A 16,574-nucleotide genomic window follows, 5' to 3' on the forward strand; every position below is an offset into this window, starting at 1 on the left:
CTTTCCGTAGTGGTGAGTTTCTTGGAGATGTAAGCGCATGGTAAGAGGTGGCCTTCTTTATTCTTTTGTAGTAGCACCGCGGCTATCGCGACATCACTGGCATCCGTTTGGATTATGAAAGGTCGCTCTGGATCGGGGTGTTGCAATATGGGTTCTTGGGCAAAGAGCCGTTTTAATTTCTCAAAAGCCTTTTGACAGTCGATTGTCCATTTTAATGGTTGGTTTGCTTTTGGTTTAGTAGGGGAAGGCCCCGTTCTTAATAGGTCAGTCAATGGTAGGGCAATTTCAGCAAAGGTTGGAATAAACTGCCTATAAAAGTTTGCAAATCCAAGGAAGCTTTGTAATTGTTTGCGAGTGCTTGGAGGTTTCCAATCTAACACCGCTTTCACTTTTTCTGGGTCCATTTCTACTCCTTCATTGGAGATACGATATCCCAGATAATCTAGCGAGGTCTTGTGGAATTCACACTTTGACAATTTTGCATAAAGTTTGGCAGCTAGAAGTTTTTTCAGGACTTGCCGTACCAGTTTCACATGTTCTTCCATGGTCTCAGAGAAGATCAAGATGTCATCTAAATAAACGAGTACTCCGAGGTACAGGTGGTCGTGTAGCACTTCATTTATGTACTGCATGAATACTGCGGGTGCTCCTTGTAGTCCAAAAGGCATGACTTTATATTGGAAGCTGTCTAAGGGAGTATTAAAAGTGGTCTTCCACTCATCCCCTTTCCGGATTCGTATACGGTAATACGCCTCTCTCAAATCCAGCTTGGTGAAGATCTTGCCCTTAGCCAAGTGGTTCAACATATCTTTCATGAGAGGGAGGGGATAGGTATTCTTTTCGCATACCGCATTCAAAGCTCGTAAGTCCACACAGAGGCGAACCCCCCCCCCATCTTTCTTTTCCCTGAAGAGCACTGGGGCCGCTACTTTTGATTTTGCTGGTTCAATAAACCCTCTTTTCAAATTGGTGTCGATGTACTTCCTCAATTCTATCATCTCTTTAGGCGTCATAGAGTACATTTTGGGCTTTGGTAAGGTTACCCCAGGTTTGAACTCTATGGCACAATCTGTGGCGCGGTGAGGTGGAAGGTATTTTCCGTCTTCCTCACTGAACACCTCCGCCAGATCCCAATAGATCTTTGGGACTCGTTGGATTCCCGGAAGTTTAGTGTCTGCTGCGGTTGCTGCAGGTTCTGGATGGGTTGGGCTGTTAGGTTCCAATGTTCCTGGGTGGCCTTTTGGTTCCACTGGTGGTAACGGCCCAAGTCCAATAGTCACCTTTCTAACGCCATCCTCCCACTTTATGGTAGGTTCCCACTTGTCCAACCATGCAAGCCCTAGGATAACTGACTCCTGCATTCCAGGGGCCACGATGAATCTGAGGAACTCATAGTGGCGGCCTATCACCAGTTTTACTAACTCAGTGATCTTTGTAGCCGGAGCTCCCCCAATTAGGGTTCCATCCACTTGCTCAAACGGAATGGGTTGTTTCAGGGGTCTGGTGCGTATACCTAGTTGCTCCACTATTGACATGCTGATTAAGCATCGGGTGCAGCCGGTATCTATAATCACCCCAACTTCCCCTTCTACCCCCGTTTTCGGTATTTAGAGTTTGGCTTTTATTTGGAAGGGGCGGATAGGTGCACTCACCATTGGGTCGTCTTCTGGGTTTCCTTCCTCTTCCTCCTCTGAAGTGTCCAGGGCGTTTTCAGTGGCTCCGCTCTCTGCCCCTGCTGGCTGTTGTGCCAGACGACTTTTTTCTGGGGGTTTTCTGGGGGTTTTCTTGACTGTGCTGGCAGGTGGTTGGCATGGTTGTGGAACTGGGGCTGGAGCCCAGCATGTAGATGCCCGGTGGCCAAGCTGACCACAACGGTAGCACTTTATTTTGGGGCCCAGGAACGAGGGGTTGGCGGGAGCTTTTCAGTTTGCTGCCTCTGCGTTCGGTGGGCTAACGGTTTTTTTTCAGGGGTTCTGGTACCAGGCTTTGGATAGGTATTAATCTCGTGGTCCAGTATGATTGCAGTGGTGTACCATTCTTGGATACGATCTGGGGTCCCCCTTACGGCACAAGCTTGTTTCAGTTTGGGATCTAAGGCCTTTTTGAACGTATAGACCAATCGTCTCTCTGGCCAGTAACGTAGTCTTCCAGCTATTCTCCGGAATTCCCAAACTAATTCTTTGACCGGCCGACCCCCCTGTCGTAATTCCTGGATCTGGTCTTCAGCATCTACCTGTTGGGCCACATCGTAAAATCGGGCCCGCATCAGTTGGATGAACCCCGTTATGTCATCTAACTCAGGAGCTGCTTCTTCATGGAGTTCCGCTATCCATTGTGCTGCCTCTCCTTCATTCATCCCCTCTGCTATTTCTTGGATCAGTTCTCGATCCGTCAGGTATTGTGGGCCTACTTGGTCAACGTATGCCAACACTCGATTCATAAAGTAAGCTAGTTTGTCTCGGCTGCCATCATAGGTTGCACGGAACCTTGGGGGTGTGGGAGGAGGAGGGGGTGCTGGTGGTTGAACCGGAGCAACCTGTTGGCCTGCTGCTTGGGGTGGTAAGCTTCTTTGTGGGGCCACACCCATCGGTTGGGCAAAAGCCTGCTGAGGCATTGGTGGGGGGGGTGGGCCCTGTGGTGGTCCCATTCCCTGGCTCTGCCTCTGAGCAGCTATTTGGGGTGGCGCCATTGGTTGGGAAGGGGCAGGCGTCCACTGGCATTGAGCCCATCCATGACCCGGGAAGAAAGCCCAACCTGAATTGGCTTGATTGATGGGTCCAGAGCCATCGCTTTGCAGAGGGGGGGAGGTGAAAGTGTTCCAGGCCCCTTTCGGCTGGTTAAGTTTTACTTCCCAACTTTTTTTCACTCCAGGAGGGGGGGGTGCTGATTCGCTGATGGCTGTGTGGAAAGACCCAAGGTCTCCGCTCCACTGCGCAGCAGTTTCTCTGCTGGGAAAGGATAATGTGGGCTTTGCTAGGCTCCACCCGGGTGGTTCTGGGGGCCCCAGGGGTTTTTGTTCACTCACATTTAGGCGTCGGAATTGGTCCGGAAGGCCCATCAAAGACTGGCTGCGTGATAGCGACTGAGATCTCCATTCATTTGCTCTTCTCCCCATGCTCCAGCCGTCTGTCAGAGTTCCTTTGGGGGGGCCCCCTCCTTCCAGCAGGCATTCCTGAGAAGCAATAAATCCCGAAACTTCCTCCCGCAGATCAAACTCCGTCTGTGAGGGAAATCTTGGTTTCGGTTCCTTTCGCCGGGCGCCCTGCTGAAGCTCCCTTTGCTTCGCCTCTGCCTGTTGAACTATTTCTTTAGAAGGTGCATAGATGGTTTCGACAAACATAAGTGATCCATCATCCTTAGCTTTCTCTGCTGCATTCTTTCCTTCCTCCATCTTCACTGAAATTTCGTCCTGCCCAGGGTTGGGTCAGAGCTGGGATTCAGTACCCCGATGAAAGAAAATTTTTTTAAGGGAGAGTTGAAATAATGTCAGCGTTCCAAATATCATGCAGAATTAAATCATTGTCCAAGGCAAAGTAGTCCTTAAAACTCCAATTTAATAAGACAGGCATGTTGGCATTATGCTGTTGAAATTTCAACTCTAAGGTACATCCGGTGAATTCCCCAAGTTAAAAGTTCATCATCCATCCCCACACCCCATAATTCATCACATGGTCCAATCTTCATCTTCCACGCTGGCATGTACACCCCTCTCCTTCCGGCCAGGTGTCGAGGTGCGGAGACAAAAGACGACCTTGAGCTTCTAAGAAATCCATAACAATACATTCCACAATCCTACTCCTTTCTATTCCCCCCTCCCAACTACTATACCAATGAAACAGCATAATATATATGTTTTAATTATGTGGCAGGCCAAAGATCCTAAAAGGAACAGAATTACAGGCCTGACACTAGGGCCGTGATGGCGAACCTATGGCACCCGTGCCACATCTGGCATGTGGAGCCATTTCTTCAGGCACACGAGACGTTGCCCTGTCGGCTCCAGTGCGCATGTGCGCGCTGGCCAGCTGATTTTGGCTTTCATTTTTGGCTGTTTTTCGCCCTCTGGAGACTTTCCTGAAGCCTCCGGAGGGCAAAAAACAACCCAACGCGCAAACCGGAAGTTTGGGAACAAACTTCCGGTTTGCATGTTTGGCTGTTTTTCTCCCTCCGGAGACTTTAGGACAGCATGTAGGAGTTTTCATCTCTTACTCTTGGCCACCCCTGATTCTCCACAGCCTTTTCTCCTGAGGGGGTGGAAGGAAGGAATTCTTTAGAGGATGAGAAAGGACAATTAATATAAATCCAATGAAAGGAGAGAGGCATAACAGATTTTTGCCAAAATGCCTCCCTCCCTCTCTCCCCCCCCCCCCCCATCATCTCCTCTCCTCCCCATCAATACAGGGCTCGATGCTCCTTCTTCAGAGCCCGCAGCTGTGGGTGCCTGCAAAGCCAGGCAGGAAAGGAGGAGAAAAGGGAGAACTCTCCAAGGGTGAGCAAATAAAAAGACATGCCGAAACATCTGCAGCTGCTGTGGCTGCGAAACGGGATGCCCCAGTCTCTTTGCTCCCTGGCACGCTTGGCCGAGGTTCTTTACTTTACTTTACTTTACTTTATTTCATATTTCTAGACCGCCCCCTCTCCGAAAAGGGACTCGGGGCGGTTCCCCAATCTGTCTCTCTCTCTCTCTCTGTGTGCCCCCCCTCCCCCAATGGCTCAGCATGAGGAACTGGGAGGAACCGCGCAAGGAAAAGGACGAGGAAGGAAAGGGGGGAATGGGGGAGAAAGAGAGGGGGGGGAGAAAAAGAAACAGAGATAAAAAGAGAAATGCCACAGAGAAGATACTGAGCCGTGGCGGGCTTTTAAGAAAAGGATTTGGGGGCTTGGGCTTGGTGGTAGGGTGGAGTGGGGACAAGAAGGAAGGTTCAATAAATCCACGGATTAAATAAAACGGCAGAGAGAGTTGTGGGGATGGTAGTGGTAGAGAACGTCATTTTGCGTGGGCTGTGGGTTGCAGGGTTTGCGCATGGAAGGCAGGAAAGCACCTGGCTCTCAGCTGGTCAATCTGCTACTTTTCCTCCTCTATGTTTTTCCTGGCTTTGGGGGGGGGTCGTTAGGTTCTCATGTGTCCCCCACCCCCAATCGCCCACCCAACAAAGAAAAGTTCCGAAAGTGCCAGCAAAGGGGGCGAGGAGAGTAAAGGAAGATCCTATGTTAGAAGATCCCAAATGAAGTTAGAAAGGCTGGCTTAACTGGAATGGGAGGAATAGGGGGTAGAGCTTCACCAAGGACCCCCCCTCTCCTTTCCCCTCCTGGGATCACCTCCTTTCCCCCAAAAGGCAGAGGGGGTCAGTATTTAGAGGGAGCATCTCCCTTCCTCCTCCTTTTCCTCTGCACAGTTCCTCCCAGTTCTTCATGCTGAGCCATGGGGGGGAGGGGGGGCAGAGAGAGAAAGAGACGGATTGAGGGGAACAAAAAAACGGGAGCGTCCCATTTTGAGAATTCTCCCATCGCAAACAGCGCTGAGAAGGGGAAAGTCCTCCCACCGCAGAACAGCACTGTTTTTAGAAGCCTCCCATCGCAAAACAGCGCTGAGAAGGAGGTTTCCCCCCCTCTCAAACGCTGTTTTGAGATGCAAGGCTTTCCCTCCCCCCCCCCAGCGCTGTTTTGGGATCTGAAGCCAAAAGGGGGGCATGTTGCACATGCATCCGCAAGGCAAGCACAGGGGTGAGGGTCATGCACGCAGGCACAGGTGGTGGTGAGGATCGCAGGGGGGTGTCACACACGGATGTGCAGGGGATGGGGCGTGTGGGAAAAGCATTGCATTATGGGTTTGGGCACGCGAGCACGCACAACAGCGCACGTGCTTTTGGCACCCGAGGAAAAAAAGGTTAGCCATCACTGTCCGGGGGTCATGTGATCTCCTTTTACATCCTTTTGATAAGTCAATGGGAAAGCCAGATTTACTTAATACCCATGTTACTAACTTAACAACTGCAATGATTCACTTAACAATTGTGATAAAGGTCGTAAAACGGGACAAACTTCACGTAACAAATGTTCCACTTAGCAACAGAAATTTTGGGCTCAATTATGGCCGTAAGTCAAGGACTACCTGTATTAACCCAGAAATACAGATCAAAGGGCAAAAGAGAAGGGAGAGATTATGTCTGAAGGTCTTGTAGCATACACGTTATATGAATGTTTACTAAAAGATATGCTATATTATGTTATGCATTTTGGTCCCATTAAAAATGAATAAGAGAAATCGATAGAGTTGGGAGCACAATATTTTTCTATTTGTGTTAATTATTATTGATTTTTACTATTGATAGGCCAAGTAAATAACTCATTTTTGAGAAACGTGTATTTTATTATTACATTACCTTCAATTGTCAAACATAGTTGCATTGATTTTAAAGCAGATTTGTTAAATAAAGGATTGTCTTATATGGCTTCTTTATCTATGTTATAAAGTTTAAAAAATAACTCTAATCATTTTAAGAGTAAAGTTACCTTTCTATCATATATAGAAGCATAGCATAAGTGTCGGTTCATCTATCCCAGTGCTATGAACACTAACCTATGGCAACTATCAGATAGGGATTTTTCCTGTCCTACCAAGAGGTGCTATGGATTGAAACCTGAACCTTCTGCTTACAATGTACTAGCATATATTTGACTAAGATGCTCTGTTTTCCAAAAAATCTTGTACAGTCCACCCATCTAAAATATTGACATCTTCTGAGGCAGACCACTGAGTATTTCAACAGAATTAAACATCTTGTTCTTAACATCAGGTGTAAATGACATGAAATCACCTGTGTTCAAGCTGAATAAGAATTCCAATGTTTTCTGGCTACAAGTTTTCCATTAAAATGAATGAATTGGGGTCTTCTACCAGCAAACCATGACATTTGGGTGAATCTTGAACAAACATTTAATGCTACACTTGCACATTTAAATAGCATATTTTTGCTTTTAAATAGAAGTGATAGGTTTCAAAAAAACGTATCATTTTGTTGTTGTTTTATCCAGGGAACTCTCAAAATTTAAAACATATGTGAATCCCACAGAACTAAGAAGGGCCTCTATCAATATTTTACTGTCCTTGTTGCCTCTTCCTCATCATTTTGGAACAATCAAATCAGAGGTAATGGATTTTAGGGATTTTAGTGGTTTTTTTTAAAAAAAAAATTTAGCCTAAACATAGCCAAGATAGCAATTAGTGTAGGATACTTCCAAGTGCTAAAAAATGCCATTATTACATAGAAAAGAAATAACTTCACAAAATGAATGAGAATGTGTGGTTTTATTATAAATATTCTTGCATCAAGTAATATCTCATTAAGATAAAATACTTTAGGACTTTGGAGGTTCATATGTCACATTGTAATTTCAAATAGACAGGATCATATACATATTTTGCATCTTGAGCTGGTAATATAGTGTGATAGTTAAGTAAATGTCAGATCCACCTTTACTATACAGAAAGATTATTGTCCTCTTCTTTTGGGGTATTCTTACCACTCCATTCTTTTGGAGTTTCATACTTGACGATTCTCCGTTCTATAAATACAAGTTTCTGAATATAACTGGAACTTTAATTATATTTCTTTAATTTGCATAGACTGACTTTTTTTTAAATTGCTAGTTAGTATCTGTTTTACAGCTTATAGTTCATTTAATAGCTCTGTGGAGCAATATTTCTTTCTTGCATTTAATTCAGAGTAGGAGTATAATATATTGGGAAAGTTATTAGATGGTTGCTAAACACACGAAAGGGAATAAGGATTCTATTCAAATATGTTTTTCAGATTGTTCTGGAAGGAAAATTCAGCAATGATGAAAGTTCATCCTATGATAAACCAGTCACCTTTCTTTCTTTGAAACTGAGACTTGTGAACATATTGATTGGAGCCCTGCAGACAGAAACAGACCCCAACAACACACAGATGATATTAGGTTGCTTTTCTACTTGATCCATGAGATGGGTGCTTTTGGAAAAAGTTTGTGCATGTTGTCTGAGTGATCATAAGAGCAGATTCCAGTTATTGAAGATTATAAAGAGTTAACTTTTTTGTTTCATTGGTGTCTAGTTTTAGAAGCTAGAGTGATAAATAACTCTTCTTCAGAATTTGTGAATGTGTTTTTATAATATTTGTAATGTTCTGATGACTTCAATTTGATCTTATTGGTTAAGGAAATTAAAAATGAAATGATGTCCAGGTAGAAAGAAAAAAAATGAGTTTATACGTGATTGATACATGTTACTATGGTGGTAAGCATAGTTCTATAGATTTGCATGGTCTGATGTTGGTAAATGTGAATCTGAAAAGAAATGTCTAATTTTCAAACATTGGGAGCAATGCTTTCCCATGCAAAAAAAAAAAAAAGTCCTGGAATTATTTGTTGCATAGGTTTTCACAAAATGGCAGTGAAAACAAATATCATTAGAAATAAGGTCACTGAAAATAAGGTTAACTGAAAAAATATTGTCATATCTTAAATCTTCTTCTACAGGTGCAATGCTGAACATTGTGCAAGATTCGGCACTTTTAGAAGCCATTGGTTGCCAGATGGAAACGGTAAGACTTCTCTCATTTTTAAGAAGAGATGCTTTGGTGAGTCAAAGCAAATTATCCAATAACCACGAAAATGTTTTCTGAGAACAGCCGCCTCAACAAAGCCTGCTTTCTGAATTAACAGAATGGTGGTGAGAATCTTGTCCTGAAAAGTCACAGTCGCACTAACAGTGGGATTAGCACGGCAAGTGGAGGAAGCACAGAGCCAACAACTCCTGACAGTGAGAGACCCGCACAAGCTCTGCTGAGAGATTATGGTAAGATTGGCTACCTTAATCCTTGCAAAAAAAACCTAGCCTAGGAATTCCATTTTATTTAAAAGGCATCTGCAAGGTTTTAAATAATTTACACTTTTTAATTGGGGGAAAAAGATAAAACACATATTTTTTGTGAACTAGCAAAATTCAGCAGTTCTATTCTGTTCCAGCAAGTATTTGGGTGATGGAGGAGGTAATGATTGCTTTTCATCAGATCTGGTTTAGTTTATTTTGTTTTGTGTTTATACAGATAACTTTTAGGATATGTATTTTAGTTTATGACTCTGTAAGCATCCTGAGTCTTGGAAGAGGGTAAATATAGATATAAACGATGCTAATAAATAAATAATAGTCATTATAAGGGAAAGGGAAAAAGGTATTGGGTAACAATTGGTGTTTTTGCTTTTTTGTGCAGAATATAAATATGCGCCTTTGCAGATTTATATTCTGCCTTTATTTGGTATAAGTCAAGGGATTCTGCCTCCTATTTTCCCCCACATCATCCCTGTGAAGTGGTTTTGGAGGTTTTTAGTTTTAGAATAGTTTTTCTATCTATTTCGTTTTTGCCGCTTCTCACCCACCCACTCTTTCAGTAGTGTTACTTTTTCATTCTGAAATATTGATTTCATTCTGATCATTATTTACAGCCTTCAGAATGCTACTAAATGTGTATAATATTTAGTTTGGTTTTTGTGGCCCCATGTATTGTGTTGGAATAGTCTAATGTTGATGTAATTGGAGGAAAAATGTAAATAACTTCACTAGATGTTGCAGTTTCCAAATCTTTGTGTTGGTTTCAGTTTTTTGACCCCCTCTGTTTGTATTTATCGCACTAAATGTATACTGTGTTCTTGAACTAGTCGGAGAAACCCAAGATTCATTAATCAATATTAATCAGCTGTATAATAAAACATTGTATGTGCACAGATACGTGTGTTATATGTGCTTCCACTACACTTGAAGACCATTGTAGAATTCACTTCAAGACCTGGCAGAATAGTACATATTTGTCTCATTTAGAACATTCTGGCATACTTTTCTGTGGCAACTAAAAGTCGGAATGACTCTTTTGACTAGAAAAGCTTGTTTTCATATGCATTAAGAAGCAATTGTTATCTGAGCTTACAGATTTCTGAATCTGATAAACCAATACCAGTTGAAGATCAGCTTCTTTGAAAAAGTTAGAGTCCCAGTCATCCATCCTAAGAACCCAGAAGGCACTTGTAATAAATTCACCAGACAGGCAACTCTTTGCATATCTAATTATCCATCTGAATCCCTTTCTACCAGGGGTGAAATGCTACTGGTTCGGACCAGTTCGCCTGAACCAGTAGTAAAAAATGCTATCCGTTCGGGCGAACCGGTAGTTCCGATGATCAGCTATGCAACAATCAGCTATGCCGTGTGATTTATATTCACTAGAAAGCAGGAAATCCTACTTTCTAGCGAAACTAAATTGTGCAGCACAGCTGTTTCCCCCCTTGCTGTTCTACTTGCCTTTGCAAAAAGCTCCTTTTTTAATCCTCCTTTTTCAGTGCTGCGTAGTATCGCCTGCGGTGTGCATGCGTGCAAAGTACGCATTTGGCACACGTGCGCGCGAAGCAAACCAGTAGTGAAGTGAACCGGTAGACTTCAGAGCATTTCACCCCTGCTTTCTACCACTAATGATGACGTAAAACCATCACTTTTAGGGAAAGCATCAGATAAGTTACTCTTACTACATGACTTATCAAACAATTCATTATTTCACTGAGGTAGACTAGTGTTCTGTGTTTTTGTGGAGGAATGCAATATGTTATCTGATTAAACTTTGAAGTCCTGTATACTTTTTAAAATAATTTTTCCATTACTTTTAACATATGAATACAGAGGAGAAAAATAACTGAAGAGAAAAAGGAGAATTAAAAAATTACATATAAAGTCAGTATGAAATCCTAACTATATGGAATAATATTCTTTCCATTACAGGTAGTTCTCAGAGCTTAACAACTCTTTGACATTACAACAGATACTTAAAAAGCTACTTCTGACCTACCCTTGAAGTTACAATTGCACACACACACGATCCCATAATTGCATTTCAGGCAGTTGATAGCAGGCTCACAGTTACAACAAGTTGCAGCGTCCTGTGATCATGTGACCGTGATTTGAAAAAGTTTTATGTTGTTTTCAGGCAGAAAATGGCATAAAGCGCCTATTGGACATGCTGGGTTTTCTTGACAGCCACCTGGTTCCTAGCACCTAACAATGATGCTATTAGTGTATGTGCTACATTTAGCAATTTGTAGGCAACCCTTCTTTCAATAACTCAGTAGTATAAAATAAAGTGTTTTTTTTTCAATGACCCAATCCAATAATTTATATGCAATTTTCAATCTCGAATTGTCTGAAAATATAAATATCTCCTGAGCTTAAGTTTTAAATTATATTTCACTCTCAGCTGCTTTTAAATATGCTTTGCTCTATAATGAAGCAAAAGTAATAGGTACTGTTGGGAAAAGTGAACCAGGACCCTGCCAAGATATCAGAGGAGTCACATAATGTTAACTATGCCAGTAGTAGGGTTTTTTATTAGAACATGTCATTCTGTAGAGAACCTTGATTCAGATTAATGCCCAGTGATCAAAGCGAAAGATTTTTTTTTTACAAAAATATGATAGCAAGACTTGTAATACCTAAAAGATCGTGAAACACTTTTGAACTTAAAATTCTTAATTTTCTTCATACATATGTAGTGTTCTTGTCATGCTTGAGGCAACTTTTTATCTTGTTTAAGATGGCTCACACCAGTGACTAAAACTATTCTGAGAATAATAATAAAAAGCAGCCTAAAGCCGTAATAAATGCAACATGTACAAGAATAATCATTTAGAAGTCTTCCCTATAGACTCTACCTTCTATCTCTTGCCTTTCCTCCCTAAAATTAGTAGTCATGATGTATTTCCAGAGTAAAAAGCGCATTTCATAGCCTCAGGGTAGCTAAGTTAAGTGAAATTAACTTTTCAGCTTATAGCATTAACCAGTCTTGTTTAATTAGTGATTTTTGAGTGAGGGCTTATGTAATGTACTTAAATGAGACTCACTTTGTCACTACATAATGGATATTATTGATTGGACATGAGGTTGCAGAATTTTATTTCCCAACTTAATTGGCAGAATTCTGTTATGATCAAAACCCAGCCTTAAGAAAGAAATGTACAGGGGGGGGGGGGGATAAAGATCAAGCCAGATTTATGTGATTGGAAGTTGAGTTCTAGGATGTTTCTTGAAGCTAAGTGGCGAAACCTAGTGGTATTATAGGTGACCTGGACATTTTTGTCAGCTAGTACAAAAGCTAAGCAATCATCTGACTGCCGTGGAGTCGTTGTTAGAAAAGAAACCACCATTTTTTAAATGTAAACCCAAATAAAAATGGCAATGTAATAGTGTACCTATGACAGTTTCTCCATAGTTTCTCACAAAGACCAAGATGGCAAATTAAAGGATTATTGTAGTATTTCCTTTGTAGGAATGTAGAGGGCAGGGCATTGAAACACACCCTTGTCAAAACCCAATTCTACACGTAGGGTAGACCAGTGTAGAAAGATAAGATGCAGTGATTCTCCTATCAAAGTAGGGCAGAAGATTAAACTTCAATATTAGATCCAGGAGGTGTTGTGTAATCAATTCCTTAGCCTGATCCTTGTTTAATATACATAAATAAACAAGGAATAGGCTACACAATGTGATTTTGCAGTTAAAGACTTACTTCCAGTTGGAATAAAAATTATTACTCAGCATTAGGTGGTTCAAACCAGATGAACCCGTTGTTGTTAGTTGCGAAGTCGTGTACAACCCATCTCGACCTCATGGACAATATTCCTCCAGGCCTTCCTGTCCTATCATCCTTTGGAGTCCATTTAAGCTCACACTTACTGCTTCAGTGATTCCATCCAGCCACATCCTTCTCTGTCGTCCCTTTCTTCTTTTGCCCTCAATCTTTCCCTTAGAGCCGTGATGGCGAACCTATGGCACGCGTGCCACAAGTGGCACGCGGAGCCATTTGTCAGGGCACGCGAGGCGCTGCCCTGTTAGCTGGCCAGCGCGCGTGCGCGGCTGGCCAGCTGAGTTCACCTTTTTAAAAGCTATTTTTCGCCTTCCCCAGGCTCCAGAGGCTTTATAGGAGCCTGGGGAGGGCGAAAAGAGCCTCCCCCGCCCCCCCCCCCCGGAGGCTTCAGGGAACGTCCTGAGGCTTCCCTGACGCCTTCGGAGCGCTTAAAACCAACCTCCGAGCAACCCGGAAGTGACTTCCGGGTTGCTCGGATGGTCGTTTTAAGCGCTCTGAAGGCTTCAGGGAAGCCTCGGGACGGTCCCTGAACAGGCACGAGACGTGCGTTTCCATCGCCCGGGCCCGGATCGCCTCCACTGCGCGGCGCCTCAGGCTCGGCGTCCTTGCGCCCGGCCTTCACATCGCTGCCGCCGCTAGGACGCCGCCCTCGCCTCCTCCTCCTCCTCCTCTAGCCGTGCCATCGCAAGGATTAAGGCGAAAGGGGGCGGGGGCGGGGAAAGCGAAGGGGGCTTTGTTGTCCTCCTTCTCCTCCTCCTTTCCCCCACCGGCTCGAACGCGGCGCCGGGGCCCGGCAGGCAGCGAACGAGTCGGAGCCTGCCGACTGGAGGAAGAGGGTGAGAGGCGGGTCCTGTGAACGGGGGCAGCAGCGGCGACAATAGTCGTAACTTGCCGGCTGGCCGCCCCGGCTGGGAGACAAAGGAGGGGAAAGGCGGCAGGCAGCCGAGTTGCGACTATTGTCGCCGCTGCTGCCGCCGTTCACAGGACCCCCCTCTCACCCTCTTCTTCCAGTCGGCAGGCTCCGACTCGTTCGCTGCCTGCCGGGCCCCGGCGCCGCGTTCGAGCGTTCTGTGAAGCCTCCGGGGGGCGGGGGAGGCTCTTTTCGCCCTCCCCAGGCTCCTATAAAGCCTCTGGAGCCTGGGGAAGGCGAAAAAATCATGCAAAGCCCCCTTCGCTTTCCCCGCCCCCGCCACCTTTCGCCTTAATCCTTGCGATGGCGCGGCTAGAGGAGGAGGAGGAGAAGGCGAGGGCGGCGCAGCTGAAGCCTGACAGACTTCCCTTCGGCCAACCCTGTCCTAGCGGCGGTGGCGGCGGTGGCGGCAGCGATGTGAAGGCCGGGCGCAAGGATGCCGAGCCTGAGGCGCCGCGCGGTGGAGGCGATCCGGGCCCGGGCGATGGAGACGCACGTCACGTGCCTGTTCAGGGACCGTCCCGAGGCTTCCCTGAAGCCTTCAGAGCGCTTAAAACGACCATCCGAGCAACCCGGAAGTCCGGGTTGCTCGGAGGTTGGTTTTAAGTGTTCCGAAGGCTTCAGGGAAGCCTCCGGACGGTCCCTGAAGCCTCCGGGGGGGGGGCGGGGAGGTTTTAAGTGTTCCGAAGGCTTCAGGGAAGCCTCCGGACGTTCCCTGAAACCTCCGGGGGTGGCGGGGAGGTTTTAAGTGTTCCGAAGGCTTCAGGGAAGCCTCCGGACGTTCCCTGAAACCTCCGGGGGTGGCGGGGAGGTTTTAAGTGTTCCGAAGGCTTCAGGGAAGCCTCCGGACGTTCCCTGAAACCTCCGGGGGTGGCGGGGAGGTTTTAAGTGTTCCGAAGGCTTCAGGGAAGCCTCCGGACGTTCCCTGAAACCTCCGGGGGTGGCGGGGAGGTTTTAAGTGTTCCGAAGGCTTCAGGGAAGCCTCCGGACGTTCCCTGAAACCTCCGGGGGTGGCGGGGAGGTTTTAAGTGTTCCGAAGGCTTCAGGGAAGCCTCCGGACGTTCCCTGAAACCTCCGGGGGTGGCGGGGAGGTTTTAAGTGTTCCGAAGGCTTCAGGGAAGCCTCCGGACGTTCCCTGAAGCCTCCGGGGGGGGCGGGGGAGGCTCTTTTCGCCCTCCCCAGGCTCCTATAAAGCCTCTGGAGCCTGGGGAAGGCGAAAAAATCATGCAAAAATGGGCGCGTTGTGCGCGCAAGCGCACTGGGGGCGTGTTGCATTATGGGTGCGGCACGCACGCACACGACCCCCCCCCGCGCTCCCCCCACTTGTGGCACGCGAGCCAAAAAAGGTTCGCCATCGCTGCCTTAGAGCATTAGGCTCTTCTCCAGTGAGTCCTTCCTTCTCATTTGGTGGCCAAAATATTTGAGTTTCATCTTCAGGATCTGACCTTCTAAAGAACAGTCAGGGTTGATCTCCTCTAGGACTGACCGGTTTGATCACCTTGAAGTCTAAGTGACTCGCAGGAGTCTTCTCCATCACCATAGTTCAAAGGCCTCAATTCTTTGGTGCTCAGCCTTTCTTATGGTCCAGTTGTCACAGCCATACATTGCAACTGGGAAAACCATAGCCTTGACTATACGCACTTTTGTTGGCAGTTTTTAAATATGTTGTCTCGATTTGCCATAGCTATCCGCCCCAGGAGCAAGTGTTTCTTGGCTGCAGTCCCCATCTTTGGTGATCTTGGAGCCCAGGAAAATAAAATCTGTTACTACCTCCATTTGTTCCCCATCTATTTGCCAGGAATTGAGAGTGCCAGATGCCATGCTCTTAGTTTTCTTAATATTGAGTTTCAAGTCAACTTTTTCACTCTTCTTCTTCACCGCATCAAGAGGCTCTTTAGTTCTTCTTCAATTTCTGCCATTAGAGCGGTATCATCTGCATATCTGAGATTATTGATATTTCTCCCGGCAATCTTAATTCCAACTTTTGATTCATCTAGCCCCGCCTTTCTCATAATGTGCTCTGCATATAAGTTAAATAGGCAGGGCAACAGTATACAGCCTTGCTGGACTCCTTTCCCAATTTTGAACCAATCAGTGGTTCCGTGTCCAGTTCTCACTGTTGCTTCTTGACTTGCATATAGGCTTCTTAAGAGACAAATAAGATGGTCTGGTACTCCCATTTCTTTAAGAACTTGCCACAATTTGTTATGAGCCACACAATTAAAGGCTTTAGCATAGTCAATGAAGCAGAAGTAGATGTTTTTCTGGAACCCCCTAGTTTTCTCCATGATCCAGCATATGTTGGCAATTTGATCTCCAGTTCCTCTGCCTCTTTGAAATCCTGCCTGTACTTCTGGTAGTTCTAGATCCACATACTGCTGGAGCCTAGCTTGTAGGATTTTGAGCATAACTTTACTAGCATGTGAAATGAGTGCAACGGTGCAGTAGTTTGAACACTCTTTGGCATTGCCCATATTTGGAATTGGAATATAAACTGACTCTAATTATGCATTAGCAACATATTTAGGTGCATCATTTCCTAACTTAACCTTCAGCATATTATTTAGGAATTGTAGAAAGTCCTGTACAACTAAAGACCATTCTAATCTGAACTATTTGGTCTGTGCCCAATCTTTTTTGTATAAAAGGATCAATCTCAATGATGGTATTAAAGCTGATGCAAAATGCCCATACTGTATGTTATTGAATTTTTGATTCATGTGAGTTCAAAGTACAGAGACAAAAGTCCATTAGTGACCGTGAATTGAGTGCAACAAATATATTTGTAACAGCAGAAAAAAACTGGCAAAAATATCAAAAATAGATTCTAAGAGGTATTAAGCCAATTGGTATGCTTTGCCATGTATTAACCCTAGGATTGCTTCCAAAATGCTCATTCATGGTAAACGAGGAGAAGCTAGTATTTCGCTTATATTTTGTGAAAAGACATCCAGTTCCAGGTTATTTTTTACTTTGTGCTTTAGGAGTAGTTTATGCTT

The 16,574-nt window shown here is 44.9% G+C and overlaps 1 protein-coding gene across 5 annotated transcripts in view; it reads left to right on the forward strand.

Moving 5' to 3' along the window:
* Window positions 1–16,574, forward strand: part of RALGAPB (Ral GTPase activating protein non-catalytic subunit beta) — an 81,302-nt gene that overhangs the window by 40,453 nt on the left and 24,275 nt on the right. For all 5 annotated transcript variants that reach the window (XM_081946188.1, XM_081946185.1, XM_081946186.1 and 2 more), the window contains 4 exons: window positions 7,036–7,150; window positions 7,815–7,962; window positions 8,521–8,585; window positions 8,707–8,839. In XM_081946188.1, coding sequence (XP_081802314.1) covers window positions 7,036–7,150; window positions 7,815–7,962; window positions 8,521–8,585; window positions 8,707–8,839 — 461 coding nt within the window. The remainder of the gene's footprint in view (window positions 1–7,035; window positions 7,151–7,814; window positions 7,963–8,520; window positions 8,586–8,706; window positions 8,840–16,574) is intronic.

This window comes from Natrix helvetica, assembly GCF_964273705.1.
Source record: "Natrix helvetica genome assembly, chromosome: 3".
NCBI classification, from domain to species: domain Eukaryota; kingdom Metazoa; phylum Chordata; class Lepidosauria; order Squamata; family Natricidae; genus Natrix; species Natrix helvetica.